General features: G+C 35.9%; 1 protein-coding gene and 2 pseudogenes across 1 annotated transcript; all 3 read left to right on the top strand.

Annotated features, from left to right (window-relative positions):
• Window positions 1–4754: 4754 nt before the first annotated feature.
• LOC102539325 (olfactory receptor 4A15-like) lies at window positions 4755–5708 on the top strand. Its single transcript, XM_006219227.3, has one exon. The coding sequence runs from the start codon at window positions 4755–4757 to the stop codon at window positions 5706–5708; it is 954 nt and encodes a 317-aa protein (XP_006219289.1).
• A 6856-nt stretch (window positions 5709–12564) lies between these two features.
• LOC102541544 (olfactory receptor 4C3D-like) lies at window positions 12565–14906 on the top strand (annotated as a pseudogene).
• A 9520-nt stretch (window positions 14907–24426) lies between these two features.
• On the top strand, window positions 24427–25351 carry LOC102541300 (olfactory receptor 4C6-like; annotated as a pseudogene).
• Window positions 25352–25451: the final 100 nt, after the last annotated feature.

Raw genomic sequence — 25451 nt, 5'->3', positions numbered from 1 at the left:
CAAGAATAACAAAATATAACAGGACATATATATGGTCTTCACAATAACCTTTTAGATTGTTTTATATAATTTAGGGAATCTGACAATTACTTATTTTGCATGTTAATATATTGAAGATAATAGTAAGGATTATGTTAGCTCTTTGCAAATTGTTTTCTTGAGCATACTATTTTTGAATGTTCTTGTGTAGACATTTTATTTCCTTTGGTAATTTTCTTTTTAAGCTGTGGTAAAGTGTATGAAACACATTATTGTGCTTCCAACACCACTCTCCATCCCCAGTACTTTTTATCATCTCAAACTGACACTCTGCTTCCATTAAACAGTAACTCTGCATCTTCTCATCCCTCCAGTCCCCGGCAACCACTGTTGCACTTCCTGTCTCTTAGAACATGACTATTCTAGGTATTCCAGGAAAGGGAGATCATAAAATATTTGTCTCTTTGTTTCTGGCTTATTGCACTTATCCTAAGCTTTTCAAGTTTCCTCCATGTTGTAACATATCAGAATTTCCCTCCTATTTAAGGCTGACTAATATTCCATTGTCTGTATATACCACAACTTGTTTATACATTCATTAGTTGATGGACATTTGGGTTGTTTCTACTTTTTGGCTATTGTGAATAGTGCTGCTATGAACACTGTTGTACAAATATCTCAGTCTCTGCTTCTTAATCCTTTATGTTTGTGCCTCAAATAACATTTTGATATGTAAGTTAACAGCTTCTTACTACAAAAGGAAACTCAAAACTTAAAATGTGAAAGCTTGAGTTCAGAGACATTTACTTACTTGTTAGACTCATTGAGCTATACTTACACCTTATTGGAGAGTGAATTTTAGTGTCTGTGGAATTTCATGAATTATGCTAGATACAGGATCTACAAAAATCCTAAAGAAAATACCAACATCTATTTCTGCCTGTGGGTTAATGACACGGATATTTTCTCATTTTTATAAATAATGTGAATAAAATAGGACATACTGCAGTATACAGACAGTTGACCTCTTAATTTATGGAAAGATTCCTTCAGATTAACTTTAGTTTTAATGATACATTTTAGAGTGTAGAATGAGATATGGAGAAAGACAGACAAGGGAATCTGGACATAGTAATGTGAGTGGTAAAACTGGATAGCTTCCATAATTGCATATGATAATGACACACTCAATCCATTCATCCCTCAGGAAATGCTCATTTGGATAATTAGAAAAAAGAGGGGACTTTGAGGAAAGTCATGTAAAACTAATTGTAGAGATGTGGCACCAAATTTATATGAGGAGACAAAAAGTAGTAAATCATATTTTTAATTTATTTAGTGCTTATTACTTATCCATGTTTGGAGAGCATTATTTGTGTTATTCTATTTGATCTCTAAAACCAGCCTATGTGTTGGATACTATTATGTATCATTATAGAAATGCTGTTGAGTGATTTACCCAAGTCACACAGTTGGTATTTTCAGGCTCCAATTCCAAGTTGGAATTTAGAACTTGAGTTTTCATAAAATACACTGCAGCCATTAAGGGCCACCCTGGCAATATTTATAAAACAGAACAAAACAAAACTGACAAAAACTATGTTTGAGACAGGTAGTTTACCATCTCAGATAGATAATTTGAGTATCTGTTCCCAAAGTCTGTTCAATCATACATAGGGTTTAGTGTTAGCATTTTCTTCTACTATGAAGAAATTGACTTGGGAAATGTGATATTTCTTTAAAATTTATCTTTTTAAAATCTAATGGGCTAGTTAGGTGTATATTAGAATCTCAAAATTTTTGCTACATCATTTTAATGGTCACTATTCACTCATTAAGAAAAAGCTATTGGTTACATGGGAAACAGCTTTCACTATATAAACAACTAAATATAAACATGGTTAGACAGGAATTGTGATCATATGTTTCAAAAGGATCTGCACTGAAACTGAAAATTTCAGTCTTTAGTTTCCAATATCTTGCTGGTTGTTAAGTGTTTTCCAGTATTTCACACCGTACAGACCAAATGGTTTGCTTCCCCACCTTATGTTGTTGAATTTGGCAGAGTGTAGATCTACTTGATTTACCTTATTTTATTTGTCATTGTGGGATAGTTACCGTGATCTACATTTTGAGAATTCTTTAAAGATTTACCATTTCTCATTGAAATTTGAAGAATCTCACAAATGTCTGAAGCAGATATATTAATTTTTTAACAACATACAATATTGATAAAGTTTGGAAATTTGTGTCATTTCCAGTTGAGTTAATAGCTTTGAACAGTTTAGAGTAATAATTAGGTCACTTAAATACATAAGGCATGCTCAGATTCTGGAGATATAATTATTAAAAACACATGTTTACCATCCCAACAGACCTGATAGATGATGGCAGAAAACCAGCTATAAACATATAGGTGTTGTAAGTACTTACATGTCAAAGGGTTAGGCTCTGCTACTAGACATTATCTGTTGTATGCTTGGACAACTCCTATGGAAGGTGGGTATTCACCTTTCATCATAAATGCAGGTACAGCTTGCTAATTGTGAGTGGAGATATTTAGGTGCATAGGAAATGCACATCCAGAGCCCTGAAGATGGAACTCCTTTAGGCAACTGATAGCTCGTACTCATGCATCTTAAAATTGAGAATTTGATTTTCTCATTTTCCTTTGATCTGGAAGTATAAAGATTCTGAGAGGCAAATCCTGGAGCTAATGCTGAGTTGCCCTCTAATCCATATCTGAATCTACAGCTCAGGAAATATGAAATTCCTCTAGTCCCAACTCAGCAAGTTCCCCCAACTCAAACTGTTGACCAATTTCAAAGCATATTTTATTCCACTTAAGATCTTTGCCATTTCCAATCTGCCTTTTCTCAGTAATGTTGCATTTTTTCTCTCCTACACTTTTATTCTCTCTCTGATGTTTGAGTACAAATTGGCTTGCCAGAGGCACAAATCTCCTGCCCTCCACAAATAGCCTGTAAATTGACACTGAAAAGGGGCACATTTAAAATAATTTTGCCAAAAAGAAGTAACCTTCACATTACATGTAAAATTTTCCCTGGATCATATCTGAAAGACCCCACAAAGTTTTATTTTCCACAAGCAAAAATGAATGGCCTGTATTCCACACAACCTCAGATAACCAAGAATTTACAAAATGAACAAAATAACTAGTCTAATCTACTCATTACTTTAATAGCCAAATAACCTTTAATACATACTAACTCACCCTGGTTAATATAAAGGTGGACTACCAGCAAAAATGTTTGCATGCCACTTAGGATAGAGTTTCAATGACAAGAATTCAGAAACTCACAAATGTGGAAAGACTATCACCTTTCAATAAGAATAGGAGTTGGGACGTGATTTTTCCAAGATGCTTGAGCAAAATTAAATATTTGTAGATTTGGGGTATACAATTCTTTCCACTAGACTATGTTTCTGCCTAAAATTTTTATTTTGGCACTCTTAGTTGAACTGTTGCTAGCAATAATTAATTCTAAACACTTTTGGAAAGTAGGGAAAATGTCTGTGTAGTACCCATTCACTGAGATTTGTATTGTCTGTTTTTTTCTTCCAATAATTTAATTTGCAATTAATGTCAATTTAGTTTGTGTGTGTGTGTGTATTTTTAAATAAAATATTGCTTTCATTGTACTTTATTGGGTGGGAAGAATTTTATACATTTATCTCTTCTCAGTTGCTCTCTTATAGTTTTGAAATTCATTTTACTTAAATAGAGGTTAATAAGCATTTAATGAGCACTCATGATGTGCCTGGTTCTTCACTGATGTGGGTGACTTTCTCCCCTGTTTCTGGAGCTCGTTGTAACTAAAAACATCATCCATCTAAACATCAGCCTGTGAGTCTATGCTCCATGCCTGGGCGTTGCTTTACATAAATATATAAGTGAGGGTATTAGGAATGGGATTGTTCCCATGTGGGACTTCAGAGGCCAAAACACACTCAGGGAAAAAAGAAATGACATATAAAGTCAAAAATGAAGTCTTTGAATGGTATCACTTATGGTGAAATCTAAAAAAAAGAAATGCCATAAATGAACTTATTTACAAAACTGAAACAGATTCACAGACATAGAAAATGAATTTATGGCTACCAAAGGGGAAAAGGTTTGGGGGTGATAAATTAGAAGTTTGGGATTAGCAGACACAAACTACTATATATATAACATAGATGAACAACAAATTCCTTATGCTGTACACCAGAAATTGACACGATGTTGTAAACCAACTATACATCAATAAAAATTTAGATAAAAGAGGACTATATTCATTAGCTTGTAATAACCTATAGTGAAAAAGAATATGAAAAATAATATGTGTATGTTTGTATATGTATGACTGAATCACTCCACATCAGAAACTAATACAATATTGTAAAATCACCAAACTTCAATTAAAATAAAATGAAAAAAATGCCGTCTCTGTGAGAGAGATTCTGGAGAAAGCAGCTTTCTTATTGTGTGGTAGATCATCTCTCAGATATGCCCACTCACATATGCCTCCCAGTTAGAATACTGACATCTCATTGCTGCAGTTGAAGCAAGGAATCTGTGATATTGGATGGAGTGCTTGTGGGAGGAGATTCCAAAGTCTCACGTTCTAAAGAGTTACTCTGTGTGAGCCCTCATGGAGCAAACACTGCAGTAAGACATCACCATTTTGACAGAAAGCTTGCAATCCTCTCCAAGTCATTGTTGGCCCTTTTGTTTGCAGACTCTGACACCTGATCAACACCTTTGGATCACCATGGAAAATAGGAACAATATGACTGAGTTCGTCCTGCTGGGGCTCACACAGAACCCTGAGATGCAAAAAGTTCTATTTGTCCCCTTCTTACTCATCTACCTCGTGACCATATTGGGCAACCTGCTTATCATGGTGACCATCATGGCCAGCCGGTCCCTGGGTTCCCCCATGTACTTTTTTCTGGCTTATTTATCACTTATAGATACTGTCTATTCTACTGCCATTGCTCCCAAAATGATCACTGACTTGCTTCATGATAAAAAGACTATTTCCTTCCAGGCTTGTATGACTCAAGTCTTTATGGATCATCTGTTCCCTGGTGTTGAAGTCATTCTTCTGGTGGTGATGGCCTATGACCGATATGTAGCCATCTGTAAGCCTCTTCATTATTTGATCATCGTGAATAGGTGGATATGTGCTCTCATGCTGCTTCTGGCCTTGACTGGAGGCTTTCTGCACTCATTGGTTCAATTTCTCTTCATTTATCAGCTCCCTTTCTGTGGCCCCAATGTCATTGACAACTTTGTGTGTGACATGTACCCCTTATTGAAACTTGCTTGCACCAACACCCACCTCATTAGACTCTCCATGATAGCTAATGGAGGGGCAGTCTGCACTGTTGTCTTCTTCACTCTCTTAGTTTCCTATGGGGTCATATTACACTCCCTTAAGGTACCTGGTGTGGGAGGAAATCCCAAAGCCTTCTACACCTGTGCATCCCACATGACAGTGGTCATTTTATTCTTTGTTCCTTGTATCTTCCTGTATGCAAGGCCTAGTTCTACCCTTCCCACGGATAAATTCATGACTGTGGTTTTAACTTTCTTAACTCCCATGTTGAACCCCTTTATCTACACCCTGAGAAATGCAGAAATGAAGAATGCTATGAGGAAACTTTGGAATAAAAATGCAACCTTAGCAGGAAGAGGGCTGTATCCTTCATGTAGAACATGATATTCATTCTATTACAGAATCGACAAATGCTTTCATTATCAATGATTGCACTTAAAAAATCATTTCCTTTGGGTTATGTAGACTACTTATGCCTGAAACAGCTATAAAATTAATCTTTATCTAAATGGAATGTTTTAGAGTCCTTAGAGACCAAATTAATTGCATAGGTTTAATTTCTTGTAATCTCTTGTAATATGTAATCATACTGTATTTTTTTTTCTGGTTGTTGTTATACTGACCATTTTTTTAATAGACTTTATTATTTTAGAGCAGTTTCAGGTTCACAGCAGAATTGAGCAGAAAATACAGAGAGTTTGCATATAGCCCTCTCCACCCACATAGACATTCTCCCCTACCCTCAACTTCCCTCATCAGTGTGGCATATTTAGTACAATCAATAATCATACTGTATTAAGATTCTTTAGTGACAAAAGTTTTTTGGTTTTACTTCAACTTCTTTTTCCGGAGCAAACACTGCCCTGGTACAGAACAATATGACCAAATAGAACTTGCCCCATTTTTGTCAAAGAGAATGAAATTTTTAAATTAAAAATTCTAATGGCTAAAAAAATGTTAATCTAACAGTAAAAATAAATGTACTGGTCAAATTAAGTAATTTAATATTTCACAGCACATGATCATAGCTGAGGATAAATCCATAAGAAATCAACTTTGTTAAATTTATACTGTGATGGAAGCATATGGTTGATTTTGTACATTCTGAAACAGTTTGGACTAAAAAATTAAATTATTCAATCCAGTTCTTTGCATGTGGATCAACTGGCCTCCTCTAATAATTGAAATACATACTTAAGTCATTCATATCACATATAGCTCCAGAGTCTGCCTACATTAAATTAAACTGTCTGGGTTCAGGATTTCCTTTTTAAATGCAACACATGTTTAACATTTAGGGTACAGATGATCTTGTTTTACACAATGAATGCCTTTTTCATTCTCCATAAACTATACATTCTTGACTTCAGTGATGAATCAAAGGCGTCTTTCTGTTTACAATTGCTCTATAGCAATTTTGGGAATCAAATGCTATATACAGACATAATTTTTTTTAAGGCTCTGGTGTTACATGTTTCTGGATAGATTCAACCCACAACATAGATACTAAGGCATAAAATATGTCTTTATCCTTTTCTAAATTTGTAATTTGATTCATTTAGTGTACTTGGCAACATTAATGCCTCCAGGTATTTGAAAAATACTAAATAAATGCCAGACACATTATTGAATAAAGTTTCATTTATTCTTCAGTGAAGGAAATAAAAGGTACTCTAGAAATTTAATCTGAAGGACATCTAATACAGTGATTTAAATATTTCAAAAATATTAGAATTGAAGGAACTGACGCCTGACTACTGGAGTGAATGAGATTGAGATCAAGGATTCCCCACCTACGCTATGATGCAGAGATGAGGAATCTGGAATCATGATGAAAGATCTCTGCATGTACTTCTCAAAGTCCTTCCATGTTGTGCATTTAAAAAGATAATTCTCTTTAAATTTATAAAGTTTTTCCTTTTACATTCACGTTTCTAACTCACATGAGTTATACATTTTCAGCTATGGTGTGAATTGGAAATAAACTTTCCTTGCTTATCATTTGGATAAATAAAACTTCCCAGTATATTTATTGAATAGTCATTCTGTTTACAGTACCCTACAATACCACTATATAAAAATTCTATATATCTATTACTCTATCTCTTAACTTTCTATTTTGTACAGTTGATATATCCATAAGCCTAATGTCTAATTTACCACAGTGTTTCAGATACTAGGGAGCTCCTTGTGCCTGCATGTCCTCCAACAGAAGCTTGGGGACCAATTGTCAGAAGGTGATGAAGAAGGATTTGAATATCTTTGTAAGAAGCTGAATTAGGTATCTTCAAAAGTTTACTCTTTTTATACAATAAAAAAGTAGCATATTTCTTCTCTTCTTACACACCATGAAAGAAAATATTTTATGTTATTAAAAAGCTTTGAACTTATCTGAAATCCAAATATAAATTTCTCATCACCATACTATTGTTGTTGTCTTTACCTGTTAATACAGAGGATTAATTATTCCAGTTGATCAAGAAAATATTTCTAAGCTAAAAACTTATCTATATTATAAGGCTTTGTTGTGAATTAATTTTGAATCTTTTCAAAAATTAAATATGCTACCAAAATACATGTGTGTATATGTCGTAGATATACACACAGTTTCCTTTTTTAACAGAAAGATTCAGCTTCCCACTTCATGAGTACCATGTTTTGTTGAAGAAATCAGTGGACTCCATGATGCAACAATATTTAGCAAACATATTAGGGTTGTGAAAACATGATGGAGAATAAGAAAGCTAGCTTCAGAATCAGGAGATATGGGTTTTATGTCACAGTATGCCATCATCATATTCCATAACCTTTACATGATTTCTGCATTTCTATAAGTAGTTTACTTATGTAAGTTGGAAGGTGCTCCCAATTTCTGTGATTCTGCTCATGCCAATATTTTATAATCATAAATATCATTATATATGCTTCTACTTTAATTAGAAGTAAAATTGGAAGAGTTCTGAGACCATAGTCCACCTCCCCAAACGTTTCTATTCCTGGTAAACAACTGCAGAGATATCCTTTTGGGATAAAATTGTCTCTGGGTTGGACTAAGGCAACGTGAGCTCTGCTCTTGAGTGCCTCTTTATTTTGAGAACATGCTCTTCTACCTAGTGAAATGCATGAAGCTGTTGTAAGAACACTTCAGTGGATATTTGGTTTTTGTGAAATTAGTCCCCAAACCTATCGAAGGTCAAACCATTCCTCACCTAATTTCTGATCAGCTGTGATAAGATCCATATATGTTTTCTGACACTTTCATTTGGATTTACCCTTCTTCAAGTTTGAAAATCTGTGTTGCTGTCTCTCTGGAATTCTAAACCCCTCTGTCCTTGGATTTGTATTTTGGAAAAGACTTTCGTGGTGTGGCTCCAGGGACTCTTCTTTTGAAAATGATTTTCATGAACAACCTTCACTGATTTAGACCTAACTCTGTTCTCTTACCATTCCATGCTACTCTCTGGAGCTTGGGGAGCTAGGCTAGACAGGGGCTGGGTTTCTAAAGCAATCTCTCTACCCAGTACAGTAGCTGTTTAAGTGAGGCTGGTGACCAGTTAATGGGCCATTGTGTATAGATATCAAGCTTTTATGAGGTTGGGAATGATGTCTTTGTACATGCTAACTCTCCGATCTGATTCTGGGTTTCATTTCAGAGTTGAAAGACAAGTTCAAGACATTTTCATAATGACACTGAAGGAAAACCATATTCCTTATAACCCTCTAGAGAGTTTCAAATCTTCATTCAAACTGTCTTTGGCACCTGCCATCGCAGATATCATGGCCCTATAATATTAAAGTGTCCAGACAAAATAGGCTTGGTCATGTGGTTTCAGTTTTCTTAAGTGCTTTTCCTTCATGACACATGCTGCTCATAATTACCACATTCTCTGTACCCAATCCAAAGTTATGTTCAATTTGTTTTTCTTTTTATGAAAGCAAGCATATCTGAACATATGGTCATTATGGTAAATGGGGAAATTAATGAATTGAATTGATTAAAATAATTTCAAAGATCAGTATTTATTTCTTTTGGTAAATAATTATAATATGCCTCACATTGGTGGCAGCATAAACATGTCATACCACTTTAGTTTTAAAACAATAACTTAAAGATAAGAATCCTGGCCCAGAATTTTTGGGTCTAGTTTCTTATTTTGCTTTGGCAAATGGCATTCTGATTCTGTCTTCTATTTCCTTGTTATAAATTGTGAATGTTGATGCTTACTTTTTTCTACTCCATAAGGATATTATGAGATCAAATTTAAATAACTGAAATAAATCCATTTTACCATCTCTGAATATAATTGGAGAATGGAATTATTTTTATTATTATCATGAGAATCTAATTCCAGAATTGGCACATGAAACAACTGCTTTGAAGAAATGCTGTACATTTTATCTGCTGTGAAGTGCTAATATTATAATAAGGTTCATAATTATCACTTAATCTGAAAATAATACTTAAAAATTATGGTTACCATGAATGGTAGGTCACTTAAAAATTAAATATTATAATAAAAATTTAAAAATCAGATAGTTATCCACCTAAGTGTTTAATTTATGTAATATTAAATATTTAGACTCCATATTTAAGATCATTTACTATCAAATAGCAAAGTATATAAGTAATTAACTTGTTTTTCTCTTGTCATAGTGTTTTGTTTTAATGTAGACTTAAGGGTGAAACACAAAATTAAAGAGGAATGCTATAAGAGTTCTCTAAAATCAGTTTACTTTCTTGAGATAATTGTGTTTTTGGCAAGATCTGCTAATGATGGTGAAATACTCCTGAGGTCCAATTAGCCATAACTAAGAAACATCATAGAATTTGACTACAAATAGAATAAGTGGTAGCACTTTTAAGGCTCAAGGGAAAGGTCTTATCCAGGTGCCACTTATATATCAGCAACCATACTTGTTAGAGATGAGCTAGTTGGCATTTTTGACTTTACAACTTTCTTGGTGAACTCTCAGCTTCCTGGGGCCCTGGCCATGGAGCTATGTCAGACAACATCATAGGTGAGATTTTTTTTTCCAGGAAATTGTATATTCATAGAGCTTTAATGGATTTTACAAATCATATAACCCCTACAAATCTAAAATATAAATCTCTTTTCAAGCATTAAGAAACTTAGAATTAACTATAATATTACCAACTTGGCAGTAAAAATATTTTGAGGTATTTTTTTCTCATTGATATGTATTTAACACCTGTGTTTAAAACTACACATTATTCAAAGAGATGCAGTATACTTTAATTATCCATTTCTCCAATATTGAACATAATATGTAGTTTCTAAATTTTCCACAGCTCTCAATAATTTTGTTGAACATATTTTAAAAAACTATTTTTCCCTTTAAAAAATGTTTTCCTTTAGGGTTTATTCCTAGAAACAGTATTGTGGAGTCACAGGGAAAAGATGAAATAACTTCTGTGTTTTCATAGTTATGTCTAAGTCAGTTTTATTAATTATGTCTAATTCTTACTTTATGTACACTCTTTTCTCATCCACTGGGGGAGTCAACCTGAGAATAAGGGAATGAAATGAAGCTGCTGCCCTTTTTTCTACATGTGTGTACAATTTTCTTCTTGGATAATTTGAAAATAAATATCTTTATCCACTTATCTTTTTAAAGGAATAGTTTTTGGAGAATATATTTTATTATATTTATGTTTTCTCTTTTCTTTGGGAAATTTATGTCCTCACATTTCTATTCTATTAGTAATGCAGTGTCCTACAACCAGGAATGACAAATGATGGATGGTATGGGAAGATGGGAGAAGAAGGCTGGAGAATGCCTGCAGCAGAAACATAAAGGGGTGAGAAGGTCATTTAGATCACGATGATGCTGGGATGAGGGATGAGCTGCTGCTTTTTGTTAATAAAATGTCAGGGAACTGATTACTAAAGGCACTTCACACAGACGCTTTTTGTAACTTTATGTGAACACACATACATTAACACACGCAGTCAGTATCCAATTAATATTTGTTGAATGAATGAGTTTGTAGTAAGTATTTATAGTAAGTACTAGTGTTTATGTGTGTTTGTCTCTCTATATATATAGTACTTCATCTTATCGAGCAGACTATTTCCTTCTATTTTCCACATTAAATTTCTATTTTTAAAACTTTGGAAATAAGGATTTCCTTTGCTTGATAGATCCTATTGTATTGAACACCTATGCAAGATGTTTTTTTCAATCCAGTTCTACCAAAGCTGTAAATTTACTGAATGTTACTATGTAAAATTGTATGTGGAACAGAATTTTGAAGAATTAAAAAATTAATTAACAAATGCTATAATTACCTTGAAAGTAAAATGACCCACTAATACACTCTTTCCTATAGGTAATAATTATTTGATACTTACCTTATAAAGTATGTCAGAAATTATTAACCTGGAATGCAGCTTCCTTTCACAAGTTCATTTATGTTTCTCCTAAAGTAGAGAGCAACGATAAACAGAGCAGGAGGATGGGAACACTTGAATTCCTGGTACGTTTATGGTCTGGGGAAGCAGGCATATTTTCATCCATGGAGAATGGCAATTCACCAAGCACTTCCTCATCACCTAACAGGCTTCAGGTAGGGCAGACATTACACCAGGCACTGTGGTAGGTGCAGTGGGGAAATACGCCTGAATAGATTATGTGTTCTGGTAGGTACCAGGGAGAGCATGTTGCCAACTACATACATACATTTCCCTAAATTGCATGTTTATGGGAGATATGTATTCATTATGTCTTTCTTCCCACAGTTAGAGATGAGGATTCAAGTGTGAATTCTCCTGGAAGAGGGAATACCTCTTCCCTGTGTGCTGCACCTTTCAGCTTACAAGATCCATCTGAGAATAAGTTTCTAACTTCACAGACACAGAGGAAGGCTTGGAATAATGGGACACAGACATGGCTTAGCAGAGTCACAAGGAGCTGGAGCCAGAAGGAGAATCCAGATCTCATGAGGACAGCCCAGGGTTTTCTCAGTAAATGACTCATCAAAAGTCGCCCTATAGATGTTATACAGGTGACAGGTACTGGGTGTCTGAAGAGATGGAAACATCATGGAGGACGTAAGAGAGAATTGAGGCAAGCACTGAGGCAAAGAAATTCTCCACAGGTACAGTGACTGTTCTGGATTTGTACCAAGAAATTCAAACCATGATCCTTTCATGATTAATGGGTATCATTCTTTATCTCTTTCGAGCTATTCAGGCCCCAGGAAGGTGTTACTTGTTGAATGGACCTCCTTATGCCTCCCAACAATGTGACTGAAATTGCTCTCTTGGGACTCACACAGAATCCACACCTGCAGAAAGTACTCTTCATTGTCTTTTTGCTCATTTTCCTATTTACCATGTTGGCCAATCTGCTCATGGTCATTACCATCTCCCTCAGCCCTGCACTTTCAGCTGCCAAGTACTTCTTTCTCGCTTACTTGTCCTTCATAGATGCTTCCTACACATCTGCCACCACTCCCAAAATGTTCATTGACTTACTGTACCAGAGGAAAACCATCTCCTGGGGTGGCTGCCTGACTCAGCTCTTTGTGGAACATTTCCTGGGAGATTCAGAAAGTATCCTCCTCATTTTTTTAACATTTTTTTATTGATTTATAATCATTTTACAACATTGTGTCAAATTCCAGTGTTCAGCACAATTTTTCACTCATTCATGGACATATACACACCCATTGTCACATTTTTTCTCTGTGAGCTACCAAAATATTTTGTGTATATTTCCCTGTGCTATACAGTATAATCTTGTTTATCTATTCTACACTTTTGAAATCCCAGTCTATCCCTTCCCACCCTCCACCCCCCTGGCAACCACAAGTCTGTATTCTCTGTCAATGAGTCTATTTCTGTCCTGTATTTACACTTTGTTTTTGTTTGTTTGTTTGTTTTGTTTTGTAGATTCCACATATGAGTGATCTCATATGGTATTTTTCTTTCTCTTTCTGGCTTACTTCTCTTAGAATGACATTCTCCAGGAGCATCCATGTTGCTGTAAATGGCGTTATGTTGTCAGTTTTTATGGCTGAGTAGTATTTCATTGAATAAATATACCACTACTTCTTTATCCAGTCACCTGTTGATGGACATTTAGGTTGTTTCCATGTTTTGGCTATTGTAAATAGTGCTGCTATGAACATTGGGGTGCAGGTGTCATCCTGAAGTAGGGTTCCATCTGGATACAAGCCCAGGGGTGGGATTCCTGGGTCATACAGTAAGTCTATTCCTAGTCTTTTGAGGAATCTCCACACTGTTTTCCACAGTGGCTGCACCAAACTGCATTCCCACCAGCAGTGTAGGATGGTTCCCCTTTCTCCACAGCCTCTCTAGCATTTGTCATTTGTGGATTTTTGAATGATGGCCACTCTGATTGGTGTGAGGTGATACCTCACTGTAGTTTTGATTTGCATTTCTCTGATAATTAGTGATATTGAGCATTTTTTCATTTGCCTTTTGATCATTTGTATGCCTTCCTTGGAGAACTGCTTGGTTAGGTCTTCTGCCCATTTTTGGATTGGGTTGTTTATTTTTTTCTTATTGAGTCATATGAGCTGCTTATATATTCTGGAGATCTAGCCTTTGTCAGTTTCATTTGCAGAAATATTCTCCTATTCAGTAGGTTGTCTTCTTGTTTTACTTATGGTTTCCTTTGCTCTGCAGAAGCTTGTAAGTTTCATTAGGTCCCATTTGTTTATTCTTGCTATTATTTCTACTAGGAGAAAATTTTTGAAATGCATGTCAGATAATGTTTTGCCTATGTTTTCCTCTAGGAGGTTTATTGTATCTTGTCTTATGTTTAAGTCTTTGATCCATTTTGAGTTGATTTTTGTGTATGGTGTAAGGGAGTGTTCTAGCTTCATTGTTTTACATGCTGCTGTCCAGTTTTCCCAACAACCTTTGCTGAAGAGACTGTCTTTATTCCATTGTATATTCTTGCCTCCTTTGTTGAAAATTAGTTGACCAAAAGTTTGTGGGTTCATTTCTGGGCTATTATCATGGCTTATGACTGCTATGTGGCCATCTGCAAGCCCCTGCACTACATGACCATCATGCAACAGGGAATGTGCCAGCTCCTGGTGGTGGTGGACTGGATTGGGGGAATCATTCATGCCACTGTGTAGATTCTTCTCATGGTCAACTTGCCCTTCTGTGGTCCCAATGTCATTGACCACTTCATGTGTGATCTCCTTCCCCTGTTGAAGCTTGCCTGCAGTGACACCTACAGGCTTGGAGTGGTGGTGGCAGTGAACAGTGGGGGCATGTGCTTACTCATTTTTTCCATGTTACTCAACTCCTACATAGTCATCCTGAGCTCCCTGAAGTCCCACGGCTCTGAAGGATTGTGCAAAGCCCTCTCTACATGCGGCTCCCACTTTACAGTAGTGGGGCTATTTCTTGTGCCTTGTATATTCACCTACATGCATCCTGTGACCACCTACTCTGTGGACAAATTGGTAACTGTATTCTTTGCAATCTCACTCCCATGTTAAATCCTATCATTTACACAGTGAGAAACACTGAGGTGAAAATTGCTATAAGGAGTTTATTGAAGAGGAGAGTAACTTAAGCTATTAATGATGCCAAGAAAGTGAGGATTTATATAAATATATAGGATTATATCTATCATAAAACATGAAAGAAAATTAACAAATTTTGCAGATCATTGACAGAAAAACTAAAGCCCAGGAACTAACACTCACTGAGTATATAAAACATGGTTAGTCCCTTTGCTGATGCTTTTAATAATTTTTAATATATTTTATTAAGGCTTCAACATTCATGTGCCTAGATTCAGGATATGCAATGGAGAGAACATCTATAAATCCTTGTTTTGATGATTCTACAGTATGTGTTTCTGCAGAGTCTCACTGTTACTTTACTAAATTCTTTATATGTATGTTACTTGGATGAAACTGACTTTGCCATAGGTGTAGCAAACTATTTCAACAGTACAAGATTTCCTCACTTTCCAAAAGTTGGCATTACACCACATTTTTTTTTTAACAAAAGGCCTACATCCAGGCTTATTTTCACTAACAGAAATAAATCTGAAGAGGGCTTCTGCTTTTTGAAAACAAAAGCTATTACTATACTAATGTGGCTTTTTTCCATGCAAAAACTTCAGGAAAGCAGATGACACCTGTAATGCTCCTCTATGCATGTGGGAAATTCCAGGTCATTCTACATTATTACATGACTCTTCATAAGTCAAAGCTTCTCTGATTACAGCATGCCAACTTGTGTTACTTCAAACAGATGTCCCTTCCTCAAATTCACTGCTCATCTGGGGCTATTTCTTCCATAATTTTACCAAATAGTTACGCTTGAGCATTGTACACCTGTTCTTTGTGGTGACCATTTACTAGCTTATGTTTGTAAAAATTCATAATAAATAGAAGCTTTTCCCACAATGTCAAAGCTTGGAAGATGATATAATTAACATTTAATCTATTAAAATGATCAAGTTTGCAATTGATGGTAAGAATTAAACATTATAACAGAATCTAGACTAAACCATATGTGGTTCATTTTGCCTTATGGCTGTTAGATAGATGAGAGTAAACCAGAGGTAAGGAGAGGAGAAGTATTGAGTTTCTACTCTAAGACAAAAGGGAGGATTTGAAGAGGGAAATTAAGGGCAATGGTTGTGTCTTAAGGGCTATGGCAAGGGCTCAGTGGAGAGGTGAGAAGTTAAGTGAGGCTCAAATTATAAATTGTCAACAGGAAACTGAATGTGTAAGAACTGAAGAAGGAAATGTAAGGCAATCTGACCTTGGTGAATGAAGTTTTGCTGGTTTGTGAATAATTTTAAGGAACATTAAGATGTTCTTTTGTATTCATCATCAAGAATCTCATGAGGATCAGCTGCCATCTGATTATTTCTGATTCTTAAAAAAACATACAAGGAAATATGTTTCTCCTAAGAATTAGTGAGATGAATAAAATTTGGATTTGTTGTATAAGGATATTTTGGTTTAATTTGGACTTTTAATTCAGTGAAAACATTAGGCAGTATGTAAGGCAAGTGAGCTATTTTTGATGGTTGACTATGAGGCATACATTTTGATATGCTCTTTACATACATTGACTCTTTTAAGGTAGCAGCATCTATTATTAGATAGATTTTTATTCCATGTTATACAAGAAGATGAGACAATGAGGTTAAACAACCATATCAAGTCTCTGAAACTCTACTTCCTCTACTTTTCCCACTTCACAATATATTTTCCTATCATGATGCAAAAATCCCAAAACACAGATCTGATTATTGGCTGTGTGAAGATTTTCATTGGGGCATTCTTCTTTTATTTTTGGCAATGGGGCACTTTCTCTCTTCAGCTCTACCTTGACCTCCATTTCCCAGGCTACTTGCTCTCTCTTGGTTCCTCTTGTGTCAGGGAAAAGCCATCTGATGATCTCTTTTCTGAGGATATATTACCCTCCATTGACATTATGAAAAGTCAAATGTCATGGGCTCAAGAAATGAAATTCAAGGAAAGTGAGACTTATGTGAAAGCTATTTGGAGGAAAAATAAACAACTCAATCATTAAGGAGATTAATACCCTGTAGATTCTGAGGACAGCACCTTAAATAACTAAATAGGTACTAATTCTGCAGGGTTTTCCTATTGTTATCCCATAGTGTTAATTTTATTCCTGGAAAAATGGCTCCATGGTCAATTCAGTTTAGGAAATTTTGACTTACTTAATGTACTGAAAAAATACTGTTCAGTGCCCACAGTGGGCCATAGAGATATGGGAGCTGTGTATTCAACATTGAATAATACAAACAGGGTTGTGTTTATGTGAAACTTACATTCCAGTGGGTAATAGATGGATAATACACAAGTAAACAAATAAATTATTAAATATAATTTTGTTAGTAATGGATATGATGAATAATATTTTATAAGAAGATGATCCAGGAGAGAATTGGATATAGATTTGTGTAATTGTTTGACACACAGCTAGAATTTTATTTAGGATCAAGTATAAATAACAACATTATTCCCCCTTCATTTAAAAAAAAAAAGGTTACTGTAACACATGTATTTGAAATGGGGACAATATGGCCCCCAAGAAGGTAAAAATGGTTTTTTAAGGAGTGAAAATATCTTACTTTTTTTCTAAATAAATCACACACACACACACACACACACATATAACACATAAAAAGTAGTGTAATTATGGTATTATTATTTTAAAGGAGGAGGTGATCAAAAGAACAGAATGCCTAAGAAAGTGCCTTTGGAGGACAATAGTATAAAAAGTTTAAGGCATACTGCCCCAACTACTGTCTAAATGGTTAGCTAAGAGCATGGAGTAACTTTAGAATATTAGTAAAGGTCATCCAAACACAGATGTTGGCCCATCACCTGTGAGGACCATATTCAGTAAAACTGAGAGGTCTTCCTTCTCAGGAGATGTCCCAGGATGTATGGTCAATGATGCTAGTGAATCAGCTGTAATCTGTGAAGTGTGTTGTAAATGTAGGATATTCATATGTGTGTGTGTATACTGTTTTTACTACTGAAAGCTGAAAAAGAATGAAGGCTATAACCCCAAATATTTCTAAATTGAAAACATGTCATTTGAGAATGCTAATTGTTATGAAGTAAGAAAGACTTTAGTCCTTAATTTTTTTCTGGCTAAGGATCATTTTTGAATTCTTTATAATGGCAACTCTCCTGCAGATAGATGTGATACAACTTTAATAACAGCCTTAAAATATGTAGAGAGCACTACATCAGATGGTAGAGAATTGGGCCTGATACGAGGTAGGTGGCCAAGAACAAGTCCTATTGATTTTCTTCATGTATATTACCAGACAGATAATTGTGTGGCCATTCTTCTATTGAAGAAGAACTTAGTTGTTGAACAAATAATTGAACTGTTAATAGCATGATCTGGCTTTGTGAGGGTAGAGCATCATCTTGGCCTGGCTCCAGTGAAGCTCTGTCACTGGGAAAAGTGGATCATTGCAGGGACAGATGGGATTTCACTGGTATGGTGATTGGTGCCTCCGTCAGTAGAGATACAGCCTCAAAGGGATGCAGTTGAAATGATGCAAGTCTGCACATGTTGAAATCCTGTGCCAATTAAAAATGGCACTGTGCCCTCTTTTAGCCCAAGTCTGTTACCCAAAGGAGAACATCTTAGTAATGATGTTTCTTGTAAGATGTGGACAGGAAAGTGTGTACAAAATTAACTCAAATACAGTTCCATGATTTTGTAAACAGCTTATCTCTGCTTTTTTTGGGAGGAGGCAACCTTTCCCATTTTGATGAAATTTGAATTCCTTTGTCATCCACAAGAGTTGTTTCCTATATAAATCCTTGGACACTTAGAACATCTGTTTTAATCCTTTCTTTACAATCATTAGAAACTCTGGTCCTATCAAAATAACTTCTTACTTAGTGATTGAATGATTTGCTCCCACTGTAGTTCCTGATTTACCTGCCTTCATGCTTAGATTTGATGAGTTGAAATTCTAATATGTCATGATTCCCAGATCTTTCGTAGGTGAAAGTTCATGTAAGTATATCCTGGATGGGGCTAGAACTTTGGTTACCCAAGCATGATCCTAGAAAATTTAATTGCACAATGTCTGCCTTCTATTTAGTAGGACCACCAGGTAACTGCCTTTTAGAGGTTACAGAGATGATATGGGACTGAGTTTTGGAGTTGATTTTAACAACTTTTTTGAGTATATTAAATATGTTCTTATTAATTTGAAGTACTATTTTGAAATCATTGGAATATTCTTATTGAATCACTTATATGCATGCATGATTATATTTAAAATGTGTCAGTAGTTTACCTGATTTGTCTGCATAAGCAAATTGTAGCCTCAGGATGGACTGCCTTGAGCTATCAATAGATTTTAGCTTAATTTACTTTAATCTCTTTTGACATAACTGAAATTCAAATGTCTGCATTCTGGTTTCTATCCAGATCATGAGATTAGGAACTAAAATAGTGTGTTTACATTTCAGAGGCTGTGTCTTAGGAAAAGAAGGAACAGGAGTGTCTGATCTGTATAGGTTAGTTTTAGACAGATATTATGTTTTTATGTATTTCTATATGGAGTAAAACACATAAATGACTGTACATAAAGCTACACACAAATGCATATCTGAAGAGCATGCACTGAACTACTAATAGAGGGCCAAATGTGTCCTTATGGTTGAGAGTGGTCCTTTGACTTAAAACTTTCTATCATTCTATATCTGTAAACTATTCTCCATTGACCATGTTTTACTTTTATAATTCTTAGAAATAAAATATTTTTACTTAAACTATTTTACTTTTGGTTAGAGCTATGTTTTAGAAAATAATTTTGATAGATTTTTGTTTTTAAGTCAATTCAGAAACTTGCATCCTGTCAAGTGTTGAGGAGTCACTAAACTGATCTCCTGCTCGCTGACTGAGCATTTGATAGATGTGTATATAAACACATGATTCAAAGGCAGGGGACCTGTTTTAAAATAGTTTTTGGTCACTAGCAGTCTCCTCATGCTGGGATAAGAAATGAGGAAGTTGATCTAGGCCTTTTACATTTATAAAATTCTTTAATATTTACAACAACCCTGTGGGGTAGGTGACAGTACTTTCTGATTTTATGTAGAATGAAACTGAAGCATGGGGAGGTTGTCTGCCATAGCATGAGTACTCAGAAGAAGGAACTAGCTTACTTCACTTAGAATGACAACCTCTAAGTCCATCTATGTTGCTGCAGATGGTGTTGTTTTATTCTTTTTTACAGCAGAGTGGTATTCTATTATATAAATATACCACAACTTCTTTATCTAGTCATCTGTTGATGGACATTTAGGTTGTTTCCATGTCTTGGCTATTGTAAATAGTGCTGTTGTGAACATTGGGATCCATGTGTCTTTTCAAATTAGAGTTCCCTCCAGGTATATACTCAGAAGTGGGATTGCAGGATATGGTGAGTCTATTTCTTTTCTTTTTTTTTTTTTTGAGGAATCTCCATTCTGTTTTTCATAACAGATGCACCAAACTACATTCTCACCAGCAGTGTAATAAGGTTCCTTTTTCTCCACACTTTCCAGCATTTATTGTTCATGGACCTGAATGACAGCCATTCTGACTGGTGTGACATGATACCTCATTGGTGATAATCAGTCTAAGTGAAGTAAGCCAGAAAGAGAAAGAAAAAATACCGTATATTATCACTCATATGTGGAATCTGGAAAAAAAAAGAAGACATTATGAACTCATCTACAAAACAGAAAAAGACAGACATAGTATAGAATCTAACGGTTACTGGGGAAAGGGGGTGGGAAGGGATAAATTTGGGAGTTTGAGATTTGCAAACGTTAGCCACCATATATAAAAATAGATTTAAAAAAGAAGAAATAACTAACCTCTGTGAAAAATTAAGAATGTACATAGGTTTCTTTAAAGTTATAGTGCTTACTACTTATTTCCAATTGAACATTGGTCTGACTAGGTGCATCTCTTCAAGACACCTTATACCTCAGATTAATAGGGGTGAATATGACTAGATTTTATAAGACACACAAAATTTGCCAGGACATTGCAATATTTAATAAACATTTCAGCTATAATTTAACATTTTAAATCACATTTCAATGTTTATAAGGTTGAATATTAAATTTTAAACTCTAACACTTAGAATTTAATATAAACATGCAACAACTCTGAAAAAAGCAACTGAGATTTTGACAGAATATATAATTTCTAACTAAATATAACCCTGGAAGATCTGTAATAAAATCCAGGTTTTTCTGATGTAAAAATTCATAAATTTCAACCATCTACACCGTGCTTCCCATTCTTTCTTCATGCCTTGTTCATACTGCTGTCCTTCTTGTTCACTTTCTAAATTTTAAATTTATAAGATTAGAATTGTCTAAATTCTCTTGTCAAGAGCTAGCTCATTACATCTTTTTTGAAGTCTATAAAGCATACTGAGATTCCCCCTTCTGGAGCTTATTTTGCACATGCATTGTTTCAGGAGTGCTCATTCTGACTCCCTCTTTATGAAGAGGGCATTACCTTGAGTCCCTTGTACTAACAGACATGCTATTAAATGAGATGCACGGTGTAGGTAATAATCAGACAAATGAAGATATGTAATTCCTCACTTCTTTATATGAGCAGTCTTTTGAGCAATGGCCCTTCACAGGAACACTGGAAAGAGACAACATCACAAAGAGAATCTGAAGGCAGTGATTCAACACTCAACTGGGAGTCCAGGTATGGTCCAGCTCTTGGTTTTAGCTAAAGTATGTCTAGGATTAAAAATGGTATAGATGGAAGACGGTAAATGGGATTCTTGAGCCTGACTGTCAGAGGAAGAGCAGCCAGGCTCTGAGAACAGTGCTCTCTCAATTCTGGACACAAGAGCTGGCACTGGTTTGCCTGGGCCCAAGTTTTATGAAATTTTCTTCAGATGAATTCAACTTCATGAATGTAATTAAATGAACTTAAATGACTAGTGTGTACATAGTATCACATTCAAAATTTGATAGAAAGAGAATCAATTAGCTATCCTTAATCATCCATATAGGAGTTAAAATTAACATGAAATTAAAAGAAAAATTAGCTAAGGAGCTAACTGAATGACAACTGATTTGCAAGCTATACAGATGCATGTAGCAATTATTCAGGGCACCAGGTGAAGGGGGTTTTGGGGCATGAAGTGAGGCTGAAAGAGAAGTGGTAATGAATTTGTTTAACAGATGGCACAGGCATAGGAAGCAGGAAGTCAGGGGCTTATATTAGTAAAAAAACATAATCATGATGAATAATTAGTGTTCTCCAAGCATTCTCATGCCTGTTACTTCCTTCAGTCCCCAAGAAAGTGTTGTGAGGCAGGGCATACAATTCTTGGAGGAGTTGAGAGGATACTGGTCAGTAGCCTGAGTGATGAACTTAATCCCATAGACACCAAGAGTCTTTGGGCAAGTTACACAAGTTCTGCAAATCATATCCACTGCATTAGAAAGCACTAAAGACAATGCTAGTTCAAATTTCATATGGATTCTGTGGGAGTTAAAAAAGAAAACCACGAAGATCTTAGTATAGAAAGCTCAAATAGTAACTCCTTGACACATACTGACTTTATCTGCTGCTGCATTATCTTACTTTCACAGGATTTGAAGACTCTGTAGTCAGTAAGTGGTCTGACTGCAGTGGAGAGCTAAGTGTGTTCACCCTTGAACCCATGGCCTTTCCCACTGTACAAACAGACTGAGGTGTGTTCTTGCAGTAAGAGACGGGCTTGACTGCACTGGGAGAGAATCATAGAAAAGTATGAGGTTGACTATTCTGGGGGAGAGCCTTGAATTCAGACTGGGAAGTTGAGATGTGAACCAATAGTCAATATAGTTTTGTGATGAGGTCACAGATTTTAATACAGAAGTATTATTATCTATTTTGTTCTTGACTATTTTGTTTTTAAATATTTTAAGTCATGAGATAGTGCAAAGGGAATCTTACTTTGAAGTGTAAACATTTAAAGCAGATAAGAACCAAGCTACTGGGTTTCATAGGGTCAGAGTCTCTAAAATAGCTCCTTCAAACCCCTCATCCTCCAGTACTCTACCAGAACTGCCTGATTCTCCACATGGGGAAACTGGGTTCCAGAGTGGTGAACAATGTAACAACACATTCTAGGAGTTAGAAGGACAACCTGGAATAAAATCCCACAGTCCTCATTTCCCAGAACATGTCCCTTCTACTTTATTGGGGCTATTAAAGAATATTTTAATTGCTTGGACTGGAAATGGGAAGGGTTCAGTTAAGCCATATTGTAGATTTGTGAAGAGCATCTGGAAGCTGTGTGCTTTGTTTAGTAAGAAGAATGATTCTAAGAATGGGTCTTTGTGTATTTAGAAGGGTCTTAGAGAATGTGTTGCTTACATCCCTGTTTAAAGCAATGGTCTCTATTATATTTCCACCAAGTGACAGACAGCCTCTGCTTAAGTACCCCAAGCAAAGTGAAGTTTGCCAATGAAGTGGTTCTTTTACCACATCATATGACTCTGTTAACAATTGTATTTAGCCAGCTGAGGCCACTGTTCACTTCTTCAGTGATATAGTGTAAAAGTAAAGGACTTGTGTTTCAAAGTGGGCTTACCTGGATTCATAATCCCTGCTCAATATTATCACTAAAGAAACAACATAGCTTGTTATTGGTATTGATTTTGATTCAGGAAATCCTGGATTTGCAATATTTGCTAGCTGTGGTGACTTAGTGTCATTTTTTTTTTACCTCTTTATGTCCTAGAAGCTTATCTCTAAAATGAAGAAAATAGAATATTCCATTGCCTGAACATAGTAGGGTTATATTGAATAGTCACAGTATGTAATAATAATCCATTTGGAGAAGAAATGTAAATGGAAAAAGTATAGATTCTTAACAAGTGGAAGGTCTTTGGGATATGACCCTTCTGTCTTGTAGGCTCTTCAATTAGCACATTATAGATGTTCAATAAGTATATGGAATAAGTGAACGAGAATTTGAATGAGTTGTTCTAAGTTCTTAGACTTGTGTGTGTCTTGTGGTAGATTAAGGTCAGCTTCCCAGCTTGAGCTTCCTCAGAGGCAGTGGGTGAGAGAAGGGCTTGTGTGTAGGTAGTTTGTTGGAAAACAGAATGGAGGAAGTGGATGGGGGAGAGTGAAACAGGGAAGGACAGAAAGTGAATCTAAGATTGTGTTAAGCTAGTTACCATTTATCCACTGGCTCCTGTCTACTAATGATCTAGGGTATCCTTGAAGTATGTTAATTCTTCACATAGCCAGGTGTATGTAAGTGATGAAGAAGGGTCTTCTAAGTGTCTCAAGCAGCAACTGTCTGGAAGGAATGCAAGAGATACACTAGAAAGAGATGTTGTTGAGGGGATTAATAGGATGAAGCTGTTCTCAGAATATAATTGTTAGCAGCTGGTTGCTGTATCCATGGCTGGAGAAAAGGTAGGTCAAGAGGGTGTAAGATAGAGTGCAAAAAATGTCCAACACACTCAATAATTACAAATAATATTTTTTGTAGATTTTCCAACTCAGAGAGATTAGCTTATATCAGACCACAGTGAATGGAGAATCTGAACAATATGACTGAATTCATTCTTTTGGGCATTACAAAGAATCCAGAGCCGAGGAAAATACTCTCTGCTGTGTTTCTAATCATGTATGTGTCCACTGTATTGGAAAACCTCATTGTGGTAACCATGGTCACAGATCAGAGTCTGAGATCACCTATGTATTTTTTTCTTACCTCCTTGTCCCTCATGGATGCCACCTTCTCTTCTGTCATTGCCCCAAAGATGATTGTGGACTCCCTCTCTGAGAGCACTACCATCTCCATCAAAGGCTGCATGGCCCAGCTCTTTGCAAATCATTTCTTTGGTGGAGTGGGGATCATCCTTCTCATTGTCTTGGTCTATGACCACTATGTGGCCATCTGTAAGCTGCTGCACTACATGACTACCATGAGGCCTTGAGTTTGCTGACTGTTGCTGGGAGGGGCCTGGATGGGGGGAATTTTCCACAGTTATACAGCTTCTCTTAGTGTATCAAGTACCCTTCTGTGGCCCCAAAGTCATTGATCACTTTATGTGTGATTTATTTCCATTGTTGAAACTGGCCTGCATGGACACCCACATCCTGGGACTTTTGGTCATCCTCAACAGTGGGGTGATGTTTGTGGCCATCTTCATTATCCTCATCACCTCCTACATGGTCATCCTCTGCTCCCTGAAGTCCTGAAGCTCTGAAGGACAGCATAAAGCTCTCTCCACCTGTGGCTCCCACCTCATGGTGGTCATCTTGTTCTTTGTGCCATGCATTTTCTTGTATGTGGGGCCTGTCATCACCTACCCCATAGACGAGGTAATGGCTGTGTCTTCTACTATCATCACACCCATGTTAAATCCCTTGATCTACACCTTGAGGAACACAGAGGTGAAAAACACCATGAGGAAACAGTGGATGAAACAAGCAACCTTGTGTGGTCATTAGCTTACATGCTAAGAACAAATCTTTCCTAAAGGACAGAGAGGTCTTACACTCCCCATCCATTCTAATCCATTGGGGGCACAGCAACCAATTATGTAAATCT

This window comes from Vicugna pacos, chromosome 31 (genome assembly GCF_048564905.1).
Source record: "Vicugna pacos chromosome 31, VicPac4, whole genome shotgun sequence".
Taxonomy (NCBI): domain Eukaryota; kingdom Metazoa; phylum Chordata; class Mammalia; order Artiodactyla; family Camelidae; genus Vicugna; species Vicugna pacos.
The sequence above is the reverse complement of the archived record's forward strand: the minus strand, read 5'-3'. Positions and strand labels throughout refer to the sequence as shown.

Bases quoted from the DNA above. Each gene is read 5' to 3' on its own strand.
- LOC102539325 (XM_006219227.3), top strand. From the start codon at position 4,755: ATGGAAAATAGGAACAATATGACTGAGTTCGTCCTGCTGGGGCTCACA.